The 21689-nt window shown below is 38.3% G+C and overlaps 5 protein-coding genes across 8 annotated transcripts; 4 read left to right on the top strand and 1 right to left on the bottom strand.

The window, feature by feature from the left end:
• Positions 1–421: 421 nt before the first annotated feature.
• LOC119988479 (kinesin-like protein KIN-14C) lies at positions 422–7314 on the bottom strand. Its single transcript, XM_038833533.1, has 17 exons — positions 7021–7314; positions 6310–6558; positions 6069–6213; positions 5326–5435; positions 5105–5224; positions 4708–4911; positions 3796–4005; positions 3637–3711; positions 3313–3459; positions 3096–3234; positions 2871–2980; positions 2406–2567; positions 2109–2329; positions 1581–1662; positions 1399–1503; positions 1193–1297; positions 422–930 (listed from the first exon to the last, which is right to left on the bottom strand). Exons 1-17 carry the CDS (start codon positions 7066–7068, stop codon positions 751–753), a joined length of 2412 nt encoding a protein of 803 aa, XP_038689461.1. The 5' UTR covers positions 7069–7314; the 3' UTR covers positions 422–750.
• A 253-nt stretch (positions 7315–7567) lies between these two features.
• Positions 7568–8703, top strand: LOC119989667 (oxygen-evolving enhancer protein 3-2, chloroplastic-like). The gene is made up of 3 exons (XM_038835329.1): positions 7568–7934; positions 8098–8393; positions 8503–8703. Exons 1-3 carry the CDS (start codon positions 7616–7618, stop codon positions 8599–8601), a joined length of 714 nt encoding a protein of 237 aa, XP_038691257.1. The 5' UTR covers positions 7568–7615; the 3' UTR covers positions 8602–8703.
• A 3836-nt stretch (positions 8704–12539) lies between these two features.
• On the top strand, positions 12540–14462 carry LOC119990109 (probable transcription factor At1g61730). The gene is made up of 2 exons (XM_038835950.1): positions 12540–13823; positions 14267–14462. The coding sequence occupies exon 1, from the start codon at positions 12637–12639 to the stop codon at positions 13810–13812; it is 1176 nt and encodes a 391-aa protein (XP_038691878.1). The 5' UTR covers positions 12540–12636; the 3' UTR covers positions 13813–13823; positions 14267–14462.
• A 2522-nt stretch (positions 14463–16984) lies between these two features.
• Positions 16985–18009, top strand: LOC119990114 (histone H2A.6-like). 2 transcript variants are annotated; one of them, XM_038835957.1, is made up of 3 exons: positions 16985–17031; positions 17343–17465; positions 17615–18009. In XM_038835957.1, the coding sequence occupies exons 1-3, from the start codon at positions 17005–17007 to the stop codon at positions 17825–17827; spliced, it is 363 nt and encodes a 120-aa protein (XP_038691885.1). In that variant the 5' UTR covers positions 16985–17004; the 3' UTR covers positions 17828–18009. The 2 variants fall into 2 exon arrangements, with proteins under 2 accessions (XP_038691885.1, XP_038691884.1); XM_038835956.1 differs by lacking the exon at positions 16985–17031 and having other exon boundaries at positions 17121–17465.
• Positions 18010–18208: 199 nt separating this feature from the next.
• LOC119990108 lies at positions 18209–21085 on the top strand. Of its 3 annotated transcripts, none has more exons than XM_038835949.1 (3): positions 18209–19447; positions 19528–19835; positions 20052–21085. In XM_038835949.1, exons 1-3 carry the CDS (start codon positions 19164–19166, stop codon positions 20675–20677), a joined length of 1218 nt encoding a protein of 405 aa, XP_038691877.1. In that variant the 5' UTR covers positions 18209–19163; the 3' UTR covers positions 20678–21085. The 3 variants fall into 3 exon arrangements, with proteins under 3 accessions (XP_038691877.1, XP_038691874.1, XP_038691876.1); XM_038835946.1 differs by having other exon boundaries at positions 18209–19087; positions 19214–19835; positions 20052–21082; XM_038835948.1 differs by having other exon boundaries at positions 18209–19087; positions 19203–19835; positions 20052–21082.
• Positions 21086–21689: the final 604 nt, after the last annotated feature.

Below are 21689 nucleotides of genomic sequence, written 5' to 3'. Positions count from 1 at the left end.
TCAAACACCAACTACCTCATTTTTTTGGCCTGTACATAAAGAGCAAGGCCAACAAATTTCCACAATTGTACAAAAGCAAGACATTACATTTTCGTTCTCAACAGTCATGTCTCCCAACAACATTTGTTATCTCAAACAACAAACCACCATTATGATTGCTATTATAGAGCTTGACAATGGATATAGTGTAAGGCCTGTATAAACCATTTATATATAACTAGGATGAATTCACAGAAACAAAGCTGGTAAGTATTTATATACACGGTTTTTTATATAATCCCACTTTACAGATAGGCAATGTCATCTACATCATGCTGCACTCGTCAGCACAAATTAATATATAATGGCTCTAAATATTCCACTCTTAAATTGAGCATCTTCGGGTTTAAGGCAAGCATAACAGCCAAGATTTCCGATAGGATAACAATACAACAGGATCAGGATGGTAGAATAGAATACAACTATGTTCACCAAACATTGAACTTTTCATACAACATTCATGGACCTTTTTGCTAAGCCAATAATTGGTAAATTCGGTCACAAGCAGCAAGAAACATGCTACTCTCACCATAATACAAAGAATATTATATATATATATATATATATATCACGCTCAGTTAATATACCTCCACAAACTATGGCACAAGTAGAGGGCACTCCATGAGATGAACCAAACGCACAACCCCGACTCTACTTGGAAATAACAGTTACACTGTGTCATGATTTATGACTGCGAACAACACAACAAGGTCAACCATAACTGAGGCGTGAATCTGCAGGTCGAGAAATCATCTGGCGTCGAGGAATCCCAATTTCACAAGCATTTACTCTAGCAGCAAAGCGTAGGGAACAGAGTGACTCGCCAAGTGAAGAGGGATCAGGAGAAAGGTTTACAAACATTAAAGTTTTCGAATCCCTACCAAGACAAGGCTGTAACAAATTGTTTTGAAGTTAAGACACATTCCAAGTTGAAAACCAATTAACTAACTTTAAAACAGAAAACCAAATTAATATGACCCCCATTCCATTCAGCCAGCCGTATAGTACTAGGCATAAAAAAAAAATTCTAAATTTTGTCTAACATGTTTGTGTAGGTATTAGAGACTTATTGCAGCAACCTAATTTATTTGTAGCCACCAAATTTTTTGTATATTTTCTTTGTTTATTTGGGCAGGTGTTCCAAGAAATTCACCTGGAGAAGATACGTTAGCTTTGAGTTTCTGAAAGGAACATGGTCTTCCTTTTTTGCCAAGGCAAATATGACATCGCTCAAAGAAGACAAACTTTTGTTTATCGCCTGTTTGAAAAGATAAAAAGGTCAACAGTCGTATTAAAAACTCCACCCGGAAAATGTGAAAGAAACATCCACTGGAAAATCAATATAACAAAGACAGCAACCTGAGTCTCCTTCAATCGGTCTCCAGTTGACCCACTCTTCGAGAGTCTCTCACTTCCAGCAAGATCAATAAGATTTAGAACACCCTGTACTTGTTGTTCAGTGCCCTAACAAAACAAGTAAAGACGTTTAGCAGATGGAATTACAAGCACATAATTAGTAGATAAACATGTAAACATCATACCTCATTCACACCAGATATGCGTAATGTGAAAACGAAATGACTTCTTGAGGACTGCTCATTCATATGTGTCCTGCCTACTGACCTGGAAAATACAGTGAAAACAGAACTTGTAATAACATCTCCATCCTATTAACTAAACATTTATAACAATACACACATGGAATTGTATAACAACTACGATGTGCCTTCCACTGTGCCGATGAAATTTACAAACGGGAATGAGTCCTTGAGGTTTTTACTTTTTAAAGATGGATAGAGGCAATATTCAAGTCAGACTTACAGTTTAAGATAAATTTCCGTGGTAACATAAGTTCTTTATCATATATTCATATTACTAGTTTCTAATTCACATACTGATAACCACAAATTGCTAAACTCCAGAGATGAGCCGCAGATTTGCACCATGAAATCAGTTGTAAAATGTAATACAAAAAAGTAAGATTCACCCAATAATATCAAACAATCAGATACTGTTACACAAGACAATAACTTGGAGAGCCTGAGCCTAACAAGCATTTTTATATTTACCTGCTTTGTGCTGCCTGCCGCAGAAGAGAGGAAATCTCTTCAATACTGCCAACATCAATAATGGTAAGGTCAGCAACGTGTGTGTTTCCATTTGCATCATGTTTTATAGTGTACTGCTTCCCAGGAGCACCGTTCTCTGCACGTGTGATATCAAGACTGCTTGATCGGTTTATTGACAACAAATCACGGATGGTTTCATTGTAAATTTCCAGCATCGAAGCCTACAATATTTTTGAAGGAACAATTAATAATTAAATTTTAAATGTATCAACTAGAAACTCATTTTAGGAGGTTTACCTGCATTTTGTACTTCCAGCCCTGTGCTATGAGAGCCTGACTACTTTGAAATATTTGTTCTAATGACCGCGGGATCAGCCCTCTCTGCTCAGGGGCTTCTGGCCTACCCATCATTGTATAAGTTTTTCCAGAACCTGTTTGCCCATAAGCAAATATGCAAACCTGTCGAAAGAAGCTATCCAAGTTGTTTTAGTATATGTACACTGTACAGATAATTATCGTGTTACAAGTAAAATCCCTCATTTTCTTGGTGTAAAAGTTGGAATTCGGTTGAGTTTATAAAAAGCTACTCTCATTTGTAATACCAAATCCAGCAAAAACAATATGTACCCTTATTGAACAATTAAACTAAGTTCAACTTATGTTGAAATTTTAAAATGTTTTTCATTTCAAACAACGATGCTTTCAGCTATAATCTGACCCAACTATAATTAAGGAATTTGTAACAGAAAAGCAAAAAATCACCTTGTAACCATCAAGAGCACTCTGTACCAATTGAGAAATCTCAACAAAGACGTCCTGTTGAGAATCCTCGTGATTGAACACTTTATCAAATGTGAACGGATACTTTTGTCCTGCTCAATGTTACATAATATTTGATTAGAGTTTAAGAATCCAACAACATAAACTATTTTATGCATGGATTGGATATTAAAATTTTCTAAAATAACATGTGTCCATACTCCATACCATTTTGAATTAGATCAATGCCTCGGCCAAGGAGTTCTGTTGAGGTTGGATAAGCGATGACTGATGCTTCTGTCGCAGCACAATCATCTGGTAATAAAGGCCGCACCCTACAGAACACTCGAATATTTCCCTTGAGTTCCTGTGACAGATAAACACAAATTAGTTAGTATATTTGATTCATTGCGTAAAGTTAAAAGGAGTGGTTAAACAGCATTACCAAGATTGTGTTGTGCAACTTCTTCCTCAGTTTTTCTCCTTCAAGCAGTTTATGTTCCCTGTCTGCAAGGCGATCTTGCAATTCAACGATGACCCTCTGCTGCTCTTCAAATTCTGTTCTTGTTTCGGAAAATGATAAATCGGCCATCTGGGAAGAAAACCGTTACTGTGAATTTCAGAAATAAAACATGCCCAACAAGTAATATAAACAACTAGAACAATAATTTTTTTCAAACACAATAAACATAAATCAAAAAAAATTCAAAAACTCCTGGTAAAACATTTTTAAAATAAATAACTCTTGCCTTGACACCTTTAGTACTACCTTTAATTTCTCATTTGCTGCTGCAATTTGACACTCTAATATATGAATCTGCTCCCTCTGAGAAGCGCATATCTCCTGCGAAAAAGGAAATACGCACATAAAATCAAGTACAGCAACTTTGGAATATCAATCATAAATATAAGTATTTTAATTACAAACCTCCAAGCATTTTGATTTTGTTATCAAGTTATCCAACTCCACGAAAGATTGCCCAGTTTTTTCTTTGTAGCGTACTACATCAGCAGTTAAGGCCTGCACTTGTGCTGCTTGGTTATCACGATCATCTCTCACATGTTGCAACTCACCTCGAAGACATCTAACCTCATTTGCCAATGATTCTTTCAGATTCACAGCCTCATCTTGTGAACCCTGATCATCACCATGCACAAGAATTCATACTTTGTTGTTGGCTTGGTTATAAATAATCATGTAGATATTTGCATCAATAAGGCATATGTTTTAAAAGTTAAACTTATTGACTCATAATCTTTCCTTAGCAGATAGTAGTAGCATTTAAGCAGATGAATACTGACTTCACTTTTTCATAGGACGCTATTCGTTGATTTAGGATACAACAAAACCAGAATCCTTAACCTAACATCTCTAGTTTTATCAAATTTGCATTGGACTCTAGCAGTTATCAGATAATAGATACTAATGTATTTTGTGTCAGGGATGTTAGTTTTGTGATATACATTCATAAGTTTAAGCTACACGAATAATCTTTAGGCTACAATTTCCAAATTTCAAGTTGATGTGGCAAAGAAGTAGAAAAATTTCAACAGCTGCCAAATACTGTCCAACTTCGGCCACAAAGAGAGAGTGCAAAAACAACTCCTGGCTTTGGGAACAAAGGCACGACAGTTTTAAGTCAAGATCCACAAAACAGGAACAGATGCTATAAGATTCAATAAACACTCCATACCTCAATAAACTCCCTCACTCATATTCAAAACAATCCACATTTAATTCATGTAGAGAGGAAAAAAAGAGAAGAGAAATATGCCAAATGAACAAACATGCATGAGCTAAAGAAAGCCAAGGCCAAGAAAATTAGTATCATCATCATACCCGCGATGAATTTAACTGCTCTTGCAATGAATTATAGTGTCCCCTTAAAGTACTGAGATTTTCCACTATAGTCGATTTCTCCTTTTCTACTCGTTTTAGTGACCCACGGGCTGTTTCGAGTTCAGCATGAAGTTTGCTATTGTACTGCTGTAAACTCAAGTTGTACTCCTGTAATCTCTTGTACATGTCATCAAGTGAGGCAGCCTGCAAATTTTTTAAAAAATTTATATTATGGAAGACTGCCAATAAGTTGAAGTGCGGAAGTCAACAAACTTCAGGATAGGAAAGAGAAAAAGAAAATGTGCAAGTTAAAATGTCAGGAATTACTGGGTAACTAACAAATAATATCAGCATTCACAAGTAAATGAGATAATTCAAACTACTAATTAAACTTTACCCTCTGGTTGGCAGCTAATATATCTTGCTTAGCTTTCTCAAGCTCGTTAGAGAGCGATTCTAGCAACTTTTCTGCATCAACTCGAGCTTCATTTTCTCGTCTATGGAAATCAATTGCATCCTATTTTAAAATGTCAAAAATAGAATTGAAGAATAAGTTTTAAAAAATATATTACAATGTCAGTGATTCCTTTTTTATAACACCCTTTACAAATTCCTTACCAGCTTTTCAGATTCTTCCTTTGCAAGTTTCTCCTGTAATAAAGCAATTTCTTTATTTGACTCTGAAATAGTTGCATTAAGTCCTTCCTCCTTACTTTTCATCTCCATCTCTAAAAGGAATACAAACAGACTGAAGTTACACAGCCATTTCTTTTATAAAGTTCATATATCAGTCACAATATCAATAATATCACTCTCACAGTATTGCAGCTCATGAGACAAAGTGGCATTGGTAAACATCGCTTTTTTTCCTTTACGAAAACATAAATCACAAAGAAGTATACACAAAAAATTCATGAGAAAGCGACACCTGAAAGTCATTTCTTCCACTAGAGTCAAATTCGAAACCAAAGATCATTTTCCTTTTAACCTTGCATTAATGCCAATAATATATTCTGACTATTCACCAAGGCCAGAACAATTTAAGTCATGATGACATATTAGGTTTCTCATGCTTTTGTAAAACGAGAAAGGCTCCAACAAAGTAGCATCCCATCAAAAGAGTACGCCCTACTTAAGTCTTAAGGGTAGTACAGTTATTACAAATATAAATTCAAAAAAAAAACCAAAGCTGTGTTATATCTGCTATAATTTACCAATGGAACATATTAATATTGGCCATATGCAAGTGAGTGAAAGTGTTATTTACCGATCATAACCAGAGAATGGCAGATATTAACATCTGTCAATTATAATGTGAATATCATCGATTATAAACTACCAGTAGTAAAAATGTAAATTACCCATATCTGTAGAGCTTTTCTCCAAAGATTCCAGTGCATTTCGAAGCTTTCCCTCCTCAAGGAGATGACCTTCCTCAACTTGTTGAAACCATCTGATGCACAGCCTGAGCCTCTTATTATGTCCAGTCAATTGTTCCAATTTGGCCTAACAAACCAATAGTGAAAATTGAAAAATAAAACTAAGAGATACTAGACATTCGACACATTCTAAACGTAATAACATTTATGAAACTGATGGAACCTTAAGATCAAACTTCTTGGCTTTTGGCTTTTCTAACAATAGTTCTTCCACTTCCTCTTTCGTAAATTCAATGCTGCCACTCTCCGAACCCTCATTGCTGCCAACATCAGCGGCAGCTGGAACTTCTTGCCTGTTGTTAACAGCAGTAAATGCCTCTCGTGTACGGCCTGTGGTTCCTGCTCCTGCCAGTTTTCCTACTCCTACTCTCCTGCGCTTGTCTAGTGGAATTCCATCAGCAGCCTCCTTCTTCTACAAACCCACACAAAAGGCATAGTCAGCAAGCATATAAATAAATGGAAAATATTGCCACTACCGATTCAAACCCAAAAAAGGGGCAAAAAACACACCCTGATTAATTTGATAAAACTTTTTATACTTTTACCCAACATCTACTTTTAGTTGGCAATATGCAGTATGAAAAAGGCGAACTAAAAGTTTAGGAACATAGAACCCTAGCATAGCGAGACAAAATTAAGGAATATAAATGTGAAATAGAAATTGAGTTGTAATTATTTTAAGGTCTGTTGTTCCCATCCAAACAAAATTTCATTTATTTAAAACCCTGGTAACAAAGCCCAAGTCCATAAATCTGGCAATATATTTCTCTCTCTCCTTCCTTTTTCCGTTTTTTCTCACTGATTTTCGCAGTGAAAACCTAAAATGAACAGACTCGAATTTAAGAGAGAAAGAGAGGGAGAAATCAGGACTTACAGTAGAAGGATTTCGAGGAGGTCTGTTCTGGTTGCGAGAAGACATCATCGGAACCAGATAAAATACTTCAAAATTTCAGAACGTAAACTTTGGGTAGAATTCTTGGTGTTGCGTCAGGTTCCGATCTGAACCTGTTTCCTTTGCTATCAAATGATTGGAGATCTAAACGAGGAGCGAACAAACTCAAGGTCTGCACATGCTGGTAAATCGAGAAGTTAGGGCTCACAGGGAGATATGGAAAGTATACGCTTCGAGCGGAGAGGGAAAGAATTTGAATTGATCCCAGCGCTCCTGTTTTGCAACGTTACAATTTGGACTCCGTTTTGGGCCAATTGTGTCGGGCTATATTTCAGAACAGGCCGGCCCAACAGTACTAAAAATCTTAGGAGAGTCCACGTGGCAAGAAGTTAGCCAATAGAAGAAAACCCAATCCAACAAGTCAATATAGGATGAAATCGAAAGACACATGTCAAGCAACCATTGGTAGTCTTGTGTCCAACTTATCCAAAACCAATCTACATCGCTAAAACGCGCACCTAGCTTCCACCGATCTATTCATTTCTCTCTTGGAATATTGTTGCAGCTGATCAAGGACATGGCACAGGCTATGGCTTCAATGGCTGGTTTACGTGGATCATCTCAAGTTCCCCTTGAAGGCAGCTTTCAGATGGGTGGCTCAACACGCTTGAACAACAGTACTGTAGCATTGACCAGGCCTGGTTTCACACTACGAGTTCAAGCTCAAGCTCAAGCTCAAGCTCAGCAGCAGATGCCGGCTGAACCCGAAACCAGTCGTCGTGCTGTGCTTAGTCTTGTTGCTGCTGGTTTGGGCTCCGGGTCTTTTGTTCAAGCTGTGCTCGCTGCTGCTAAATCCATCCCTGTCGGCCCACCTCCCCCACCCTCTGGTGGACTCCGTAAGTTGCATTTATATATACCCAGAACCATCATTTTGATATATATTCCTTGAAACCAACAATAGTTAGTTGACTGATTAAGCCTGGTGAGTGGTGATTGATTTCATATGGTAATTGCATCAATAGTTAATTGAACTTGAGGTGCCATTTTGGGATTTGGCAGCTGGGACTCTCAACTCTGATGAGGCAAGAGACTTTGACCTGCCATTGAAGGAGAGATTCTTCATTCAAGCACTTACCCCAGTAGGGGCGGCAAAGAGGGCAAAGGAATCAGCTCAAGATATTGTTAAAGTGAAGGAGTTTATAGACAAGAGGGCATGGCCATATGTCATGAATGATCTCCGTAACAAAGCAGGGTACCTGCGATATGACCTTAACACTGTCATCAATTCAAAGACAAAAGAAGAAAAGCAATCTCTAAAGGATCTCACAGGGAAGCTCTTCCAAGACATCGACGATGTGAGTGTCAATCCATCCCGCATTATTCTTTATTTCTTCAATTGTGTGTGTGTTTCCGTGCAAATCGATCAACATGAACTGATACTCTTTTTTTTTTTTTTCTTTTCAGCTGGACTATGCTGCAAAAATTAAGAGCTCCACTAAAGCTGAGAAGTACTATGCTAAAACTGTGTCTACTCTGAATGCTGTTCTTGCCAAGCTTGGCTAAAAGCAATTATAAATGTACTTTGATGTAATATTTGCCCATCTTTTTTGTAAAATACATTGTCCAGATTATGTTTTCAAGGAATGTAGTTGAGAAAATTGCACATTTCTGCGTCTTCACATACAAGATTCTTGCGTGCGATTGTCTATTTGCTGGTTTCACTGTTTGAAAAATCATTCATTGAAAGAAACTGAAAATAGTAATGGGCTAGAAATTCATCAGCATACAAACATCACGAGCTATTTTAGAAACCTTACCTTTCAACCTAAAGAAATGATGCATAATGACTCCAAGATCGGAGTCTATCAACTTGTTTGGAATGGGAGTCAAGCCCTTCTCAAGAAAATCATGTTAAATTTGAGCAGCAAACATACTATTTTCCAGAAATTATGGCTGTAGAGGTTGTGCATAATTTTAGATACTAACTGTAGATCTACAATCAACTTGTAGCCGTCGAACGAGGCCTATAACAGTCCTATCAGATCAAAGGTAGGGTCGAATGGTCGATCGTGAAGCTAAGTCATCAGTGTGGTGTTGGCCGAAGAAGCTCTGATGGTTAAAGTCAGTCAACGGTGAGAAATATTTTAGCGAGAGAAGTGAATGGTTTTTAGAGAGATACCAGGTAATTAAGAGAGTAAATGAGGAGGGGTTCTCTACTATTTATAGTGTTCCAGTTCACATGATGACCATACGGACTGACTTCTTTCTTGGGTAGTGGTTGGGCTTGAGGCCTAATATGGGACTTCCTTAGTATCATAAGCCTTGGGAGCAGTCATGGACCTTAAGCTTACTTTTGTATAGATGCTTGGGCCGGCCCAACCAAGACTTTCATCGGGCCTTTCAACATATACTCGAATATTTCGGGTCAACGGTTTTTGACCCATACACTAACAATTGAGCTTCAACCAGGATTACAGGCAAAACCAATGCCTAAGGTGGTGTATTAATGTTTATCAAAAAAAAAAGGTGGTGTATTAATTACAAGAAATACTATGCAAAATTCATGTCTAAAATTTGTTATTTAACAGGAAATAGGTGACGTTGATGATCCATCAAACATTGTCCTTTTTGTCTTGTTCAATGCATGGGCAGAGGTGAATTTGGTTGCATACCCTTCCTTTCAGAGTTATTATGCTGGTAGGGCCCATACAGGCATTGATTGGGAGTTCACCGTCCTCAGGAGGAGCATAAGAACCCTTGACCATAGTAGTTTTAATATTCCAGCGAAATATTTTTATCATATTTCACATCCATTACTCCATTCCTTGACAAGAATAGAGGGCCATAGTTATTTGGTTTTTATTATAGAGGAAGTCCATATTTATAGGGTTGTGTGGGGCAAGGAAATGAATCAATCAAATCTTTAATTGATTTTAGGGTTTTTGATTGATATTACAAATATTATGATTGATTATCAATCAATATTAATTATAATCTATTCCATTTATATTCTCTAATATTCCCCTCAAATCTAAGGTGAAAATTTTTCAATTTGAATTTGACCTTGGAAACACAGACACAGGACACGACACGACACATGAATTTCAGAGGACACGCATACATAAATATAGATAAAATATATATAAATCAGATATAAGATATTGACATAACAAAAAGTTGTCTATTGTCTCAATATTATAATAACATCCAATTATAATAAAAGATGCAGTAGTCAACACTCCCAAATATGCAAAATCAAAGACGATGATATGAAAGTTGTGCCAAACCCGTGGGCAAGGACAAGATTTTGAATCTTTCCTTGTGGAGGTTTTGGGCTAGGGCAAGCAAGCGAACATTGAAGGCTTCAACTCTCGAACTAAAACTAGAACTTGCCATAATGTTGATTTAATTAAATATGTCGAAAATTTTGCATTTAGTAAAAGGTTAAAAAATATGTTTCTTTATGTCATGAGTTTACGATTCACGAATATAACTGTAAACATAAAAGCACATTAATAATATTTCAAATCAATAACATAAAAACATTAAAGAAAAATTGGGGTTTTTTTTTTATATAAGTTCGTGATTCATAAATATAGACCACGAACACATTAATAATACTTCAAAATAATAACACAACAAAATTTGGGATTCTTTTATATCATGGATTCATGATTCACAACTATAGACCACAAATACAAAAACACATTAATAATACTTCAAAGTAATAACACAAAAAAATTGAGTTATTTATGTCATGGATTCACGATTCACAAATAATATAGACCGCAAATATAAAAACACAACAACAGTGGAAGCTGTGCATGACCTCTACAACCACATCCTCCACTCTCTTGTTCGCGACCACTATCTGGGGTCTCTGGAGGTATATACACACAACGATATAGAGATATCAAACATAATGACTATTTGGCAACAAACAAAAAGTACTAATAGTGAGTTGGGTCTGGATGGACCACTAAGGACCTTTTTTTGGTTGGGGCCGCCACATCAGCACATATGAGGGTTAATGAAAATTTTATTGGGTCACAAGGGGTTGTGTCGTAGTGACTCATGAGTGTGTCCGCCTCTGTGCCTATGGTTGGAGGAATGTTTCAACTCTTTGTTTTCAATTTTGATCTAGTTTTTATGTATTTTCAATAATTTCAATGAAATCTTGACCTTGACAATTGAGCGTGCAACATGATTTATGTAAGACAATAATATATTGAGAAATAAAGATTTTATTAGAGTGAAACCCATTTTTGGAGAGTGTTAGAGAGTTCCATTGTGGTTCTAGTGGATCTCATTTATAGAGTATGTTTGAACATGGTTAAATGCAAATTTAGAAAGGGAGTTTAGAGAGTACCATTGAGAGGTATGTTCACATTTTGTCATTCGTGGTAATTGAGGTTATTTCAGATAGGGAAATCAACGAAGGTGTCTTTGGTCCGTCCTTTAAAAGCGTCTGGACTTACATGGTTCAAAAATGTTGGAGATTCACTCCACATGGTCTAGTCAATGTTAACATACCTGCCTTACTAACTTCTATCAATACGGTTACGATGGAGTCACGTGCATGTCATGTGTGTCAAAAACATAAACATGCTAAAAAACGATAATTTTTACATTCACGTGACAATCAAGTGAAGGAGAGCTCACATTCACGTCATGTTTATGTCAAATCGAAAAAGATAAAGATACTAACAATTATGATCCGAGTTGTTGAGGTGTATGCACATGATTTAATGTGTGTGATGAGCTCCACATGCACATTAAATTTTGTGTATATACCTCAACAATTGAGATAACTGAGATCCCAATTGCTGAGATCCGTAGCACTTTGATGTCAAAAACACTTGTAAACTTGTCCAAAACGACATCATTTTTATATACATGTGACTTTTCCATCAATGGAGTTAATAGAAATTAGTTAGCGAGGAGTCTGTTAACATTAACCAAACCACATATGGTAAATCTCAAAACTTTCCGTAGCACTTTGATGTCAAAAACACTTGTAAACTTGTCCAAAACGACATCATTTTTATATACATGTGACTTTCCCATCAATGGAGTTAATAGAAATTAGTTAGCGAGGAGTCTGTTAACATTAACCAAACCACATATGGTAAATCTCAAAACTTTTGAATCAAAAGAGATGGAACTAAAAAAAACCCCCTATCCACCGCCCACCGGGGAGTATATTACTTCTTAGAAAACAGTGAAAACATTTTTAGCTTTGTGTACATTGCACGACTGTATTAGAAACAAACCAAAAATCCTTCTCCGGCTGGACCTTCCCTCTTATTACTTCGGGCGGCTCGGTTTTTTTATTTAATGTTCCTTAGTCCAGCCCCAATACTACCACATCCAGGCCCATTATTCAAAATTTTGGCGATTAGATCTGGATTGGGCCGTGTTTTACGTGGCAGTGACTTACACTATAGATGCCACGCTGTCAGTCCGTGAAAATGAAAGGTCCGAGTCCGCATCGACTCTCGCATCGCACATAAATTCTCAAATTTTCTTCTCCAAAATCCAAACAAACCCTAAAACTCTCCAACTCCCCTCTCTGTTATTCTCGCGATCTCGCTACAGATGGCAAAGAAGCGCTTAACACCCATGGAGGAGCCGCCAGCTGCTTCCTCGTCAGATGAAGAAGCTGCTTCCTCTGAAGAAGAAGCAGAGGAAGCTGAATCCTCTTCTGGAGGAGAAGAAGAGACTGAGGCCAAAAAACCGTCTGCTACTCCACCACAGCTGAAATATCCAGCTTCCACTCACACCGACGCTTCAGATTCTGAAACTGAATCCGGCTCTGATTCCGGCTCTGACTCGGAACCCGACCACTCCAACGTCAAGCCCATCGCTTCTAAACCTATGGAGGACAATGCCGACACAACGAAGAAGCCCCAATCGAAACCCTCTACTGTCTCGAAATCTACAACTGCATTGAAGCGGGTCAGCGAGACAGATCGGGAACCAAAGGAATCCAAGCGGGCCAAGAACAAGGAAAAAGATGTTCCCAATGGTGCCTCGACAGAAAAGTCTGGTGACGATACGAAGAAGCATCTGTTCCAGCGCCTTTGGAGTGAGGACGATGAAATCGTCCTTTTGGAAGGCATGATCGACTTTACTGAGAAGAACGGAAAAAGCCCGAATGCCGATGTGGATGGCTTCCTCGAATTTATCAAGAAATCGCTGGGCTTTGATGCAACGAGATCCCAATTGATGGAGAAGATGAGGAGGTTGAAGAAGAAGTACGAAAACAATGCTGGTAAAGGCAAGAAGAAGGGTGAGGACATGACGTTTTCCAAACTCCACGAGCAGAGAGCTTACGAGTTGTCCAAGAAAATCTGGGGTGGAGAAGGAACAACTGGTGCTGCGGTGAAATCTGAAGTCAAGTCCAATGGCAAAGCAACCAAGAAGGGTCAGACAGGGAGCAAGAGTTCTGCAGACTTGACTTCGGAGTTTCCCTATAGCCCTTGGGTTAAGGAGGAAACGAAGGTGGTAGATAGTGTGGATCAGAGGAACGGGGCCCTGCTGCATAGAGGGAATGAGGTGGTAAAAATTGATAATAGCATGGGTGTAGCTGCGATGGAAGGGTTTTTCTTGAACAAGGGTCTGAACTTGGTCAAGGAATCAAAGAGAGTGGAGTTTGAGGAGAAGTGGAAGAGCATTAAACTGGCTGAGATGGAGCTGTTTGTGAGAAGGGCTGAGGTGATCGCTGAGCAGGCAAAGGTGGTGCTGGAGGCATACAGGTCAGCGGAGAATTAAGTGGTTAGAAGGTATATAAATTGCAGATTCTCGGGAAGCTTTAGTATTTAAATTTTCAGTTATTTTGAAGTTTTATCAATTACCAAATTATGGAGTTTTTGTCCGTTACCAATCTAAGTTCCTATAAGTATGCTGCCTGAAATTCTATCTGTTCATGATCTTAGGCTGCATTTTATAGTTTAATTATCAGTTAGATGCCTTAGTGGGTTCAAACTTATTAAATTTTCTTAAATATTTATGTTGGTTTCTATTATTTTTCTGCTTTTGGCCTTCTGATTGTTGCCTGTTATGACACATTATGCTATGTTAGCTTGAGTTGTTGGTACTGCTAATCATTTCATACCAACTAGTATATGATACTCAGTTGCAATGATATATTGTTGCTTATCATTTCTAAGTTGACTGTGAAATTAGACGTGATAATGACCGTAATGTTAATTATTGATCATGTCAGGGGCCTCAGGGCTTTGTGGACGGCAGTTTCTGTGTCATGTCCCAATTTATGCAGATAACTGCTTCTATTTTTACCATCCTTGTCACCTGTTCAATCGCTGTGAATATTTTTGTATTGCTTTTGCAATTGGAGATCCACTTATGATATAGTGTCACGAGTGCTTAATGGAAATTTATTTAGTGTTAGTTGTGACTGATGTTTGATCGTCACTTTTTTTTTATTTATTTTTTTATGTGAGTTAACTGATTAAGAGCTATTGCGTTTCTGTGTAATGTAACCACATTTCTCTTGAGTATATTATCTTAGTGCGTGATGCATAAGAGTTGTCGTTCAACTCATTTTAAGGCTCACAATGTCCCTGCTTGATTTTCCCCCTCTCCCTTGTTCAGTTGTTCTAACGTTTAAACTTTAATGTAAATTGAGTTTTTGTCATTTTCCTTTCCCGTTGTTATTTGATAAGTTGAAGGTTCTATTCAACTTTTCTTTGGATTTTTCCTAAACCAGTTCTCTCAGGTGGCAAATAACCGACTTTTTATACACTCGATTCCATTGCAAATATTGTGTTAATTTTGAATGGAACCATATCGTTATGCAGTTCATAACTTCATATAATTTACAGACTGGATTTGGATTATCTCACACTTTACTGCTGTAGTCTCATTTTTTATTACTTCATGTTACTTTGGTGAATTCATGAGGATACATTTTGTTTGTTGTTTGTTTCCTACTAAAGAGTTCTTCATAGAAAATCGGGAAAGTGCCTTTTATTTCTCATGCCTTATGAAAAATTGTTGAGTTGCTAGAGGTGCAAAGGTATCCTTGCTGATTGTTCTTATGCTTTCTAGTTTCTAGTTAAAGATTAAAGACTATTCTGCTAAATGAGATCACGACTTCCTTCTAAAGACAGTTGGACTATTTCATGTTTGTATGATAGGCTTATTTGGAAATTTCAATTGTGATGGTTGCCAGAATGTTAAATTTAGAAATTGGCAGAATGCTATTGCAGTAGAGTTGTGGAGATATATTCATGACGAATTATAGAGAGAATTTCAGCTTCCAACAAAGTATGGATGTGTTCATCTGCTGTTTAAGTCATTTCTTGAGATTTTTGGTATGCGACTAAATGGTATTCTCTTAAGTCTTAAGTCAAGTCTTTAACATGACAGTGACCGTAGTTTATTTATCAGTTTGCAACTTTGTTGTGCAATGTCTTGAGTTAACACACAACCTTCAACTGTCTTGACGTAAAGCTTAAAAGGATATGGTCATCTGGGCTGTAGTTTACTGAAGATGTGAGAGGTTCCTATAGTTACCAATTCCTGAAATTCCTGTGTCGTTGTAGATGTTTGTTTATCATTTATTTCTCCATGTCTAGGTCTACTGTTGAGATTATTGTTGTTGCATCTGAATGCTTCTGCCTACTTGTTTTTTTTTTTTTTGGATGAAAGCTTCAGCCTACTTATTTGTTGCGTTGGATCATCACTTTGGTCAGTTTCGTATTGGATGAGGACTATTTACACCCCCAACTTAATTAAGTACACCCCATTCTAAATAAACCCCAATCTAAAACATAACATTTATAGGTATACCCCAATTTCGATTTTTTTAAAATTTAACAATCTGCACCCCATAATTTCAGCCGTTGGATCTCACCAACGGCTGAGATTAGAAAGAAAGAAAGAAAGAAAAAAAGAAACTTTGTTTTATCAAACCCTAACCTTACAACCATCCTCCGCCGACTAATTCCTCTTCACCTTCACCTTCCAAAGGCAGCCCCATCCCCCAACTTCCGAGCCGACAAATTCCCCTCCACCTTCATCATGTTATCATTGCTTGCTCCATCATGTCATCATTGCTTGCTCTAGGTAATGGAGCATTACTTGTTGCAGCACCCATTTGAGCAGCTTTTTGTAGAAGTGCAATGGCAGACATGGCTGGCTATGGTGGTGTTGCATATTGCCTTTGTTCCCAATAAAGGCAGGAACTTGAGGAGGTAAACAAGCTAACAAATCGGTACTACACTATTGCTGGTGCTCCCATTGTTTCTTGAGCTGTTGTTGCAGCTTCCATTCAAGCTTGGGAGTGACTCTCTCTCCTCTGGTAAGTGAAGAAGGAGGAGTGAAGGGAAGAAGAAAGAGTGAAGGGAAGTGGTAGGGTCAATTGGGGTGATATTAGATAAAGATTTTTTTGTGATTTTGGGGTGTCCTTAGCTAACTCTTGAGTGCAAATAGTCCTCATCTAGTATTGTTCATCTGTCTGTCCTTGAGGCCGTTGTTCTACATTCTATGTTTTGCAGTATTCCCCGTTCTCTTTTTCCTCCCCTTCCACTCATCATTGTTTGCTTGATAAGCACTCAGTATATACAGTAATATCTGGGATGGGGTTTCGTCTATATAAATTTATAGAGAACTACATTTTTGCACAAATCTGACTTAAGACATTCTCTTGAAGGGGCAATCCAAATAATTCTTGCGAGTGGAACCATGATTGCCTAATACTCCATAAAAAAAAAAACCCGTTTGTTATTTTGTTATGACAATGGCAAAGGACCCTGTAACTTGAAACCCAAAAAGTTCTGATTGAGCTTTATGAGTTGTTGGTAGGCCCAAATATGTAGGTCTCAAAATGGCGGCCCAACCAATTGGTGCCCAAAATTTACTTGCAGTCTTGCACCGATAAAGTTCTGATCGAGCTGTAGGCCCAAATATTTGCTTGGTTGTAGATTCGGAGTCTCGTAGATGTTTCCCGCCTTTGAAAGTGGTCAATCCAATGCGGGAACGCAATAATCTCAATCCGACGATTCAGAGGCATATAAACTGACGGACGGTCACATATCACGATCCGCGTGGAGTCAATGCGATTGGCTGTACAATCAATCCCTTAAAACCTATATAAACAATCCAAATCCAAATCCAAATCCAAATACCCTCTAAAATCCATTCGACGACGCCTCTCCCGCAACGCGGAGAAACAAATCTCTCTTTGTTGCTTGAACTCTCTCTTGTTGAAGATGGCTGGAAGAGGGAAGTCGGTGGGCGCAGGAGCATTGAAGAAGGCACAATCCCGGAGTAGCAAGGCCGGTCTGCAGTTCCCTGTCGGCCGTATTACTCGTTTCTTGAAAGCCGGCAAGTATGCTGAACGTGTCGGTGCCGGAGCTCCCGTCTATCTCGCCGCCGTCCTTGAATACCTAGCGGCTGAGGTCATTATTGACGCCGTTGTTTTTGTTTTATGATTCTGTGGTTATCGATTGTTTTGATGCTCGTGGACTAGAAATCACAGTAATATAATTTTGATCCGTATCTCGTCCTTTGACTGCTTTGACTTATGATCGTGATTTGTGGCGTGTAGGTGCTGGAATTGGCCGGAAACGCTGCAAGGGACAACAAGAAGAGTCGAATCGTTCCAAGGCACATTCAATTGGCTGTCAGGAACGATGAGGAACTGAGCAAGTTGCTTGGCGATGTGACCATCGCTAATGGCGGTGTGTTGCCTAACATTCACAACACCTTGTTGCCGAAGAGGCCCGGCGCCTCCAAGGATACTCATGCTGAAGATGATTAAACCTTTGGTCTAGAACTGATGATTAGGGCTGGGTTTAGGGTTAGTGATAGAAAATTTGTCTTGATTTCTGTTTCTTCTCTTTTCAGATAAATTTTAGGGTTTTATCATAGGGTTTCTGAATAATCACAGGTACGTATGAATCTGATATAATTGGTAACGTTTAGTAATGATTTCATGTTCTATTCACATGCTTCTCCTGCAAAACTCTTTTAATCATCGATTTCAAATTTGCGTAATTGGATCTCAATCAGATTATTAAACTTTGTAAAGCAATTTGTGGATAGGCTGCTGAGAAAGTAGAGAGAACAGATAACAAAGTGGAAGAGGACACTAATATCAAGTTAGGAATTGTTCAATTATCTGCATATATGAGGAGGGGGTTTGTTTCACAAGTTCAATAAAATAAAGATTGATTGTGGATGTTGAAGAATGGCCCCCAGGAAGATAGAGCACATTGATTCTCTGTTAAAGACATGGAAATGGGTTCTAACATACCAGTAGTGCCCGTAGCTTGATGATCCTTCAAGAAATATGATTAGCTCTGTGCACAGGCTCTCTGAAATAAATGTTTTAGGTGTATATATGCTACTATAGATCCAGCAAGTATTTCTCATGTATTGGTGTCATGGTTCACACTTTAGGAAGGGTTTTCCCCTACCTAAGAACAAGAAGCTGAGGATGGAATCATTACTTCTGATGGAGTCATTAAAGCTTCTGTTTGTGATGCTGTCTGTAGTGCAAATATTGTATTCCATCTGAATTGGATAATTACCAAGTCTAAGACGGCTGATGGGAGTCAAGTTACTGGACCTAAACCTTGAGAGTCAGTCCCCAAAAACGTGATTCATGCGAAAGGTCCAATATCATTGACTAGTTGCCTTTTTTTTTCTTCCATTAATACCAAATAGAAATCTAGAGGAAGGGGAGAGAGATAGAAGAGAGAGGAATTATATGACATTGATATTATTACTTAATTTAGTTATGTCCATATTTGAGTTGCATAACCTGTCTCTTTCCATCCTTGCATGGCACTACATTGCTGTTGGGTTTTATGAATGTGATATTGGGGTCCTTAATTGATTAGCCAAAGTTGATTTTTTGTGCTGATGTAAATTTGACACCTATTGACAGGACTCATATATTATACCTTGTTTGGCTCTTAATTAAGTTGCCAGAATAACTGGATTCCCATTTGCACCAGCAGAGCCGCAGTATATTTTGTTCTGCTTGGGCTACCCTTTTTAAGGAAAGAAAGTTGCGGTAATATCCTAAAACTGAATCGATATATTGAGAAATACTGTATTTCCTTTATGGTCTGTTTTCCTTGGCAATTTCAATGAAGAGTTATCCTGTGAAAGTTGACAAATTTCTGGAGTCTGAAAACAGAGAAAACAGGGCGGTAGAATGGCTAGAATTTGGTTTTTCATCAAAAGATCTCTACGGTGCAGATCAGACTCATCAGATGCACATGATTCAAGGGGAAAGGGAAATCTTTACAACAACCCTGTATATGAGCCGCACAGGTCAGGGTGTTCGAGATCCTCATCAAATGTTGGAGATGTTATTCACGGAAGCAAGAGACGCACAGAGAAGCAACAACTTCACAGTCCAGTATCTTTGGTGAGTGGTGATATCCTGAACCCCATAACAAATGAAGTAGTCCTCCGCAAGAATTCATTTTCTGAACTTAAGATGACTAGGTTGGATAGAAGTGGGGCTGCCAAGGAGGATGGTGCGAGTTCCATAAGTACTGTTAAGCCAGGGACACCGGGACCTGGAGGTCGCCATACAGTTTCCCGATCCAACTCTAGAAAGGTGACTGCTTATTCGAGGAGAACTCATGGTGGTTCTCCTGTTTTTGGTGGTGGAGGGGCTAGTACTCCTTCAAGGAGGAGGGGGACCCTTGATGCTAATTTTCATGGCTCTTCAGGTTTATTTTGTCAAAAATGTGGTGAGAAATTTAGAAAGCCAGACGCTGTTGAAGCACATTTCTTCTCCAGTCATGCAGGTAACAAGCCTACGTCCAACATTTCTTGTTGCATTGTGTTTTGAGCTTGTTCCTTCATATTTCGATGCCAAAATTTTTCGGTTTCCTGATTTCAATTTTCTGCTTTTCTTGGCCTGATAAAACCTTCTATTGCTTGAGTACTATTGTATTTGATAGAAGTTAGGTTTTTTTGTGTTTGTTCATGGATATATATCACATGTCACTCTCTTTTTGCAGTGACTGAACTCGCTGAAGGCGACTCATCTAGGAGGGTAGTAGAAATAATCTGCAGAACAGGCTGGTCTAGAACTGAGAGCGGTGGTTGCCGGATAGAGAGAATTTTGAAGGTTCACAGTATGCAAAGAACTCTTGCTCAATTCGAAGAATACAGAGAATCAGTAAAAATCAAAGCATGCAAACTGCCTAGGAAACACCCTCGTTGTGTCGCTGATGGTAATGAGCTTTTAAGATTTTATGGTACAACTATTGCATGTTCTCTTGGCAAGAATGGCTCCTCCTGCCTATGCACATCTGAAAAATGCGGTGCATGTCACATTTTAAGGCATGGGTTCTCCATGAACAGTGAAATCAATGGCAGTGGTGGAATTTTTACTACTTCCACTGGTGGAAGAGCTTTTGCATCTATTGAACTTGATCAAGAAAAGAAGTCCCTGAGAAAGGCTCTGTTAGTATGCAGAGTCATCGCAGGGCGAGTCAGCCAATCTTTGGAGAAATTTCAAGATGTGGCAGGTCAATCCGGGCTCAATTCAGTGGCACGGAAAGTTCGCCGTCACTCAAATATTGAGGAGCTATTCTTGCTAAATCCAAGAGCTCTGCTCCCTTGCTTTGTGATAATGTTTTAGACCCAGAATTAAGGTAGGTGCTTCAATTAATGCTAGCTTGGATTTTGTGACCTATATCAGCTCTTTACATAGATTATTTGCAAAAAAAAAAAGGCATGGTTTCATTTCTATCATCTTCTACTTACAGAGTTTCTTGCTCCAGCAAAAGTTCTTTCTGGCATAGAATGCTAATATGAATAGACCTGTGGATGCTGTAGGCATTTATCACAGTCATGGTTTCCTCTCCTTTATTTTCCTTGCATCATCCTATGTTTTCGATTTTCAGGGGTCCCTTAAATTTGGTTTTAACTGTTCATGCTTGAAATTGGAAAGATTTCCCTGCCACAACTAGTATGTCTTCTGCACTGATATTATTGCCCTTCTCTCTGAGGCAACTTAGCAATAAAAGATGATGATGAGTTCCCTGCAACTGGTACCAAGAAAGGAGTGCTGGGCGGGAAATGATATTCAATCTTTTCTTTGGTAATGCAATCATAATGTCCAGCCATCTATGAAAAAAATAAATAAATAAATAAAAAAGAATTACATTGTGCTTGTCCTAGTGATATTTATGCTGTAGACACTATTTCTACAACTTAAAGCAGTACTAACTGATTTCCACTTTAATTTGGGCGTCAATTCCGTACACACAAAAGTTTTCAACTTAACGATAGATTAAGTTGGGTCAAAATCTATCGCAAAAACCTCTGGAGTCATACAATTTGGGACTGGAGAGATTTACAGCAAATAGTTGTATAGATGGAAAATTCATTCCAGTCACCTAACACCAAGACGGTCACGTGTGTCTTTGTAGGTTGTCAGCTACTCCTTGCATGAGGGTATGAGACGACCAAACCGCTGTCAATCTCTCTGTGTCCTTGAAAGACAAGCGAGTAGGCCCAATATGTGTGAATCAATCGGTGTCGCCGTGTCGGTTATGCTTAATATGGATTCCCACTAAGTTAAGGTGATTGTTGGGGAATGACTACGGTAACATTCGGATCAAATGTCATAATTATCGTTTTTTATGAAA

Source organism: Tripterygium wilfordii, chromosome 21 (genome assembly GCF_013401445.1).
Source record: "Tripterygium wilfordii isolate XIE 37 chromosome 21, ASM1340144v1, whole genome shotgun sequence".
NCBI lineage: Eukaryota > Viridiplantae > Streptophyta > Magnoliopsida > Celastrales > Celastraceae > Tripterygium > Tripterygium wilfordii.
The sequence above is the reverse complement of the archived record's forward strand: the minus strand, read 5'-3'. Positions and strand labels throughout refer to the sequence as shown.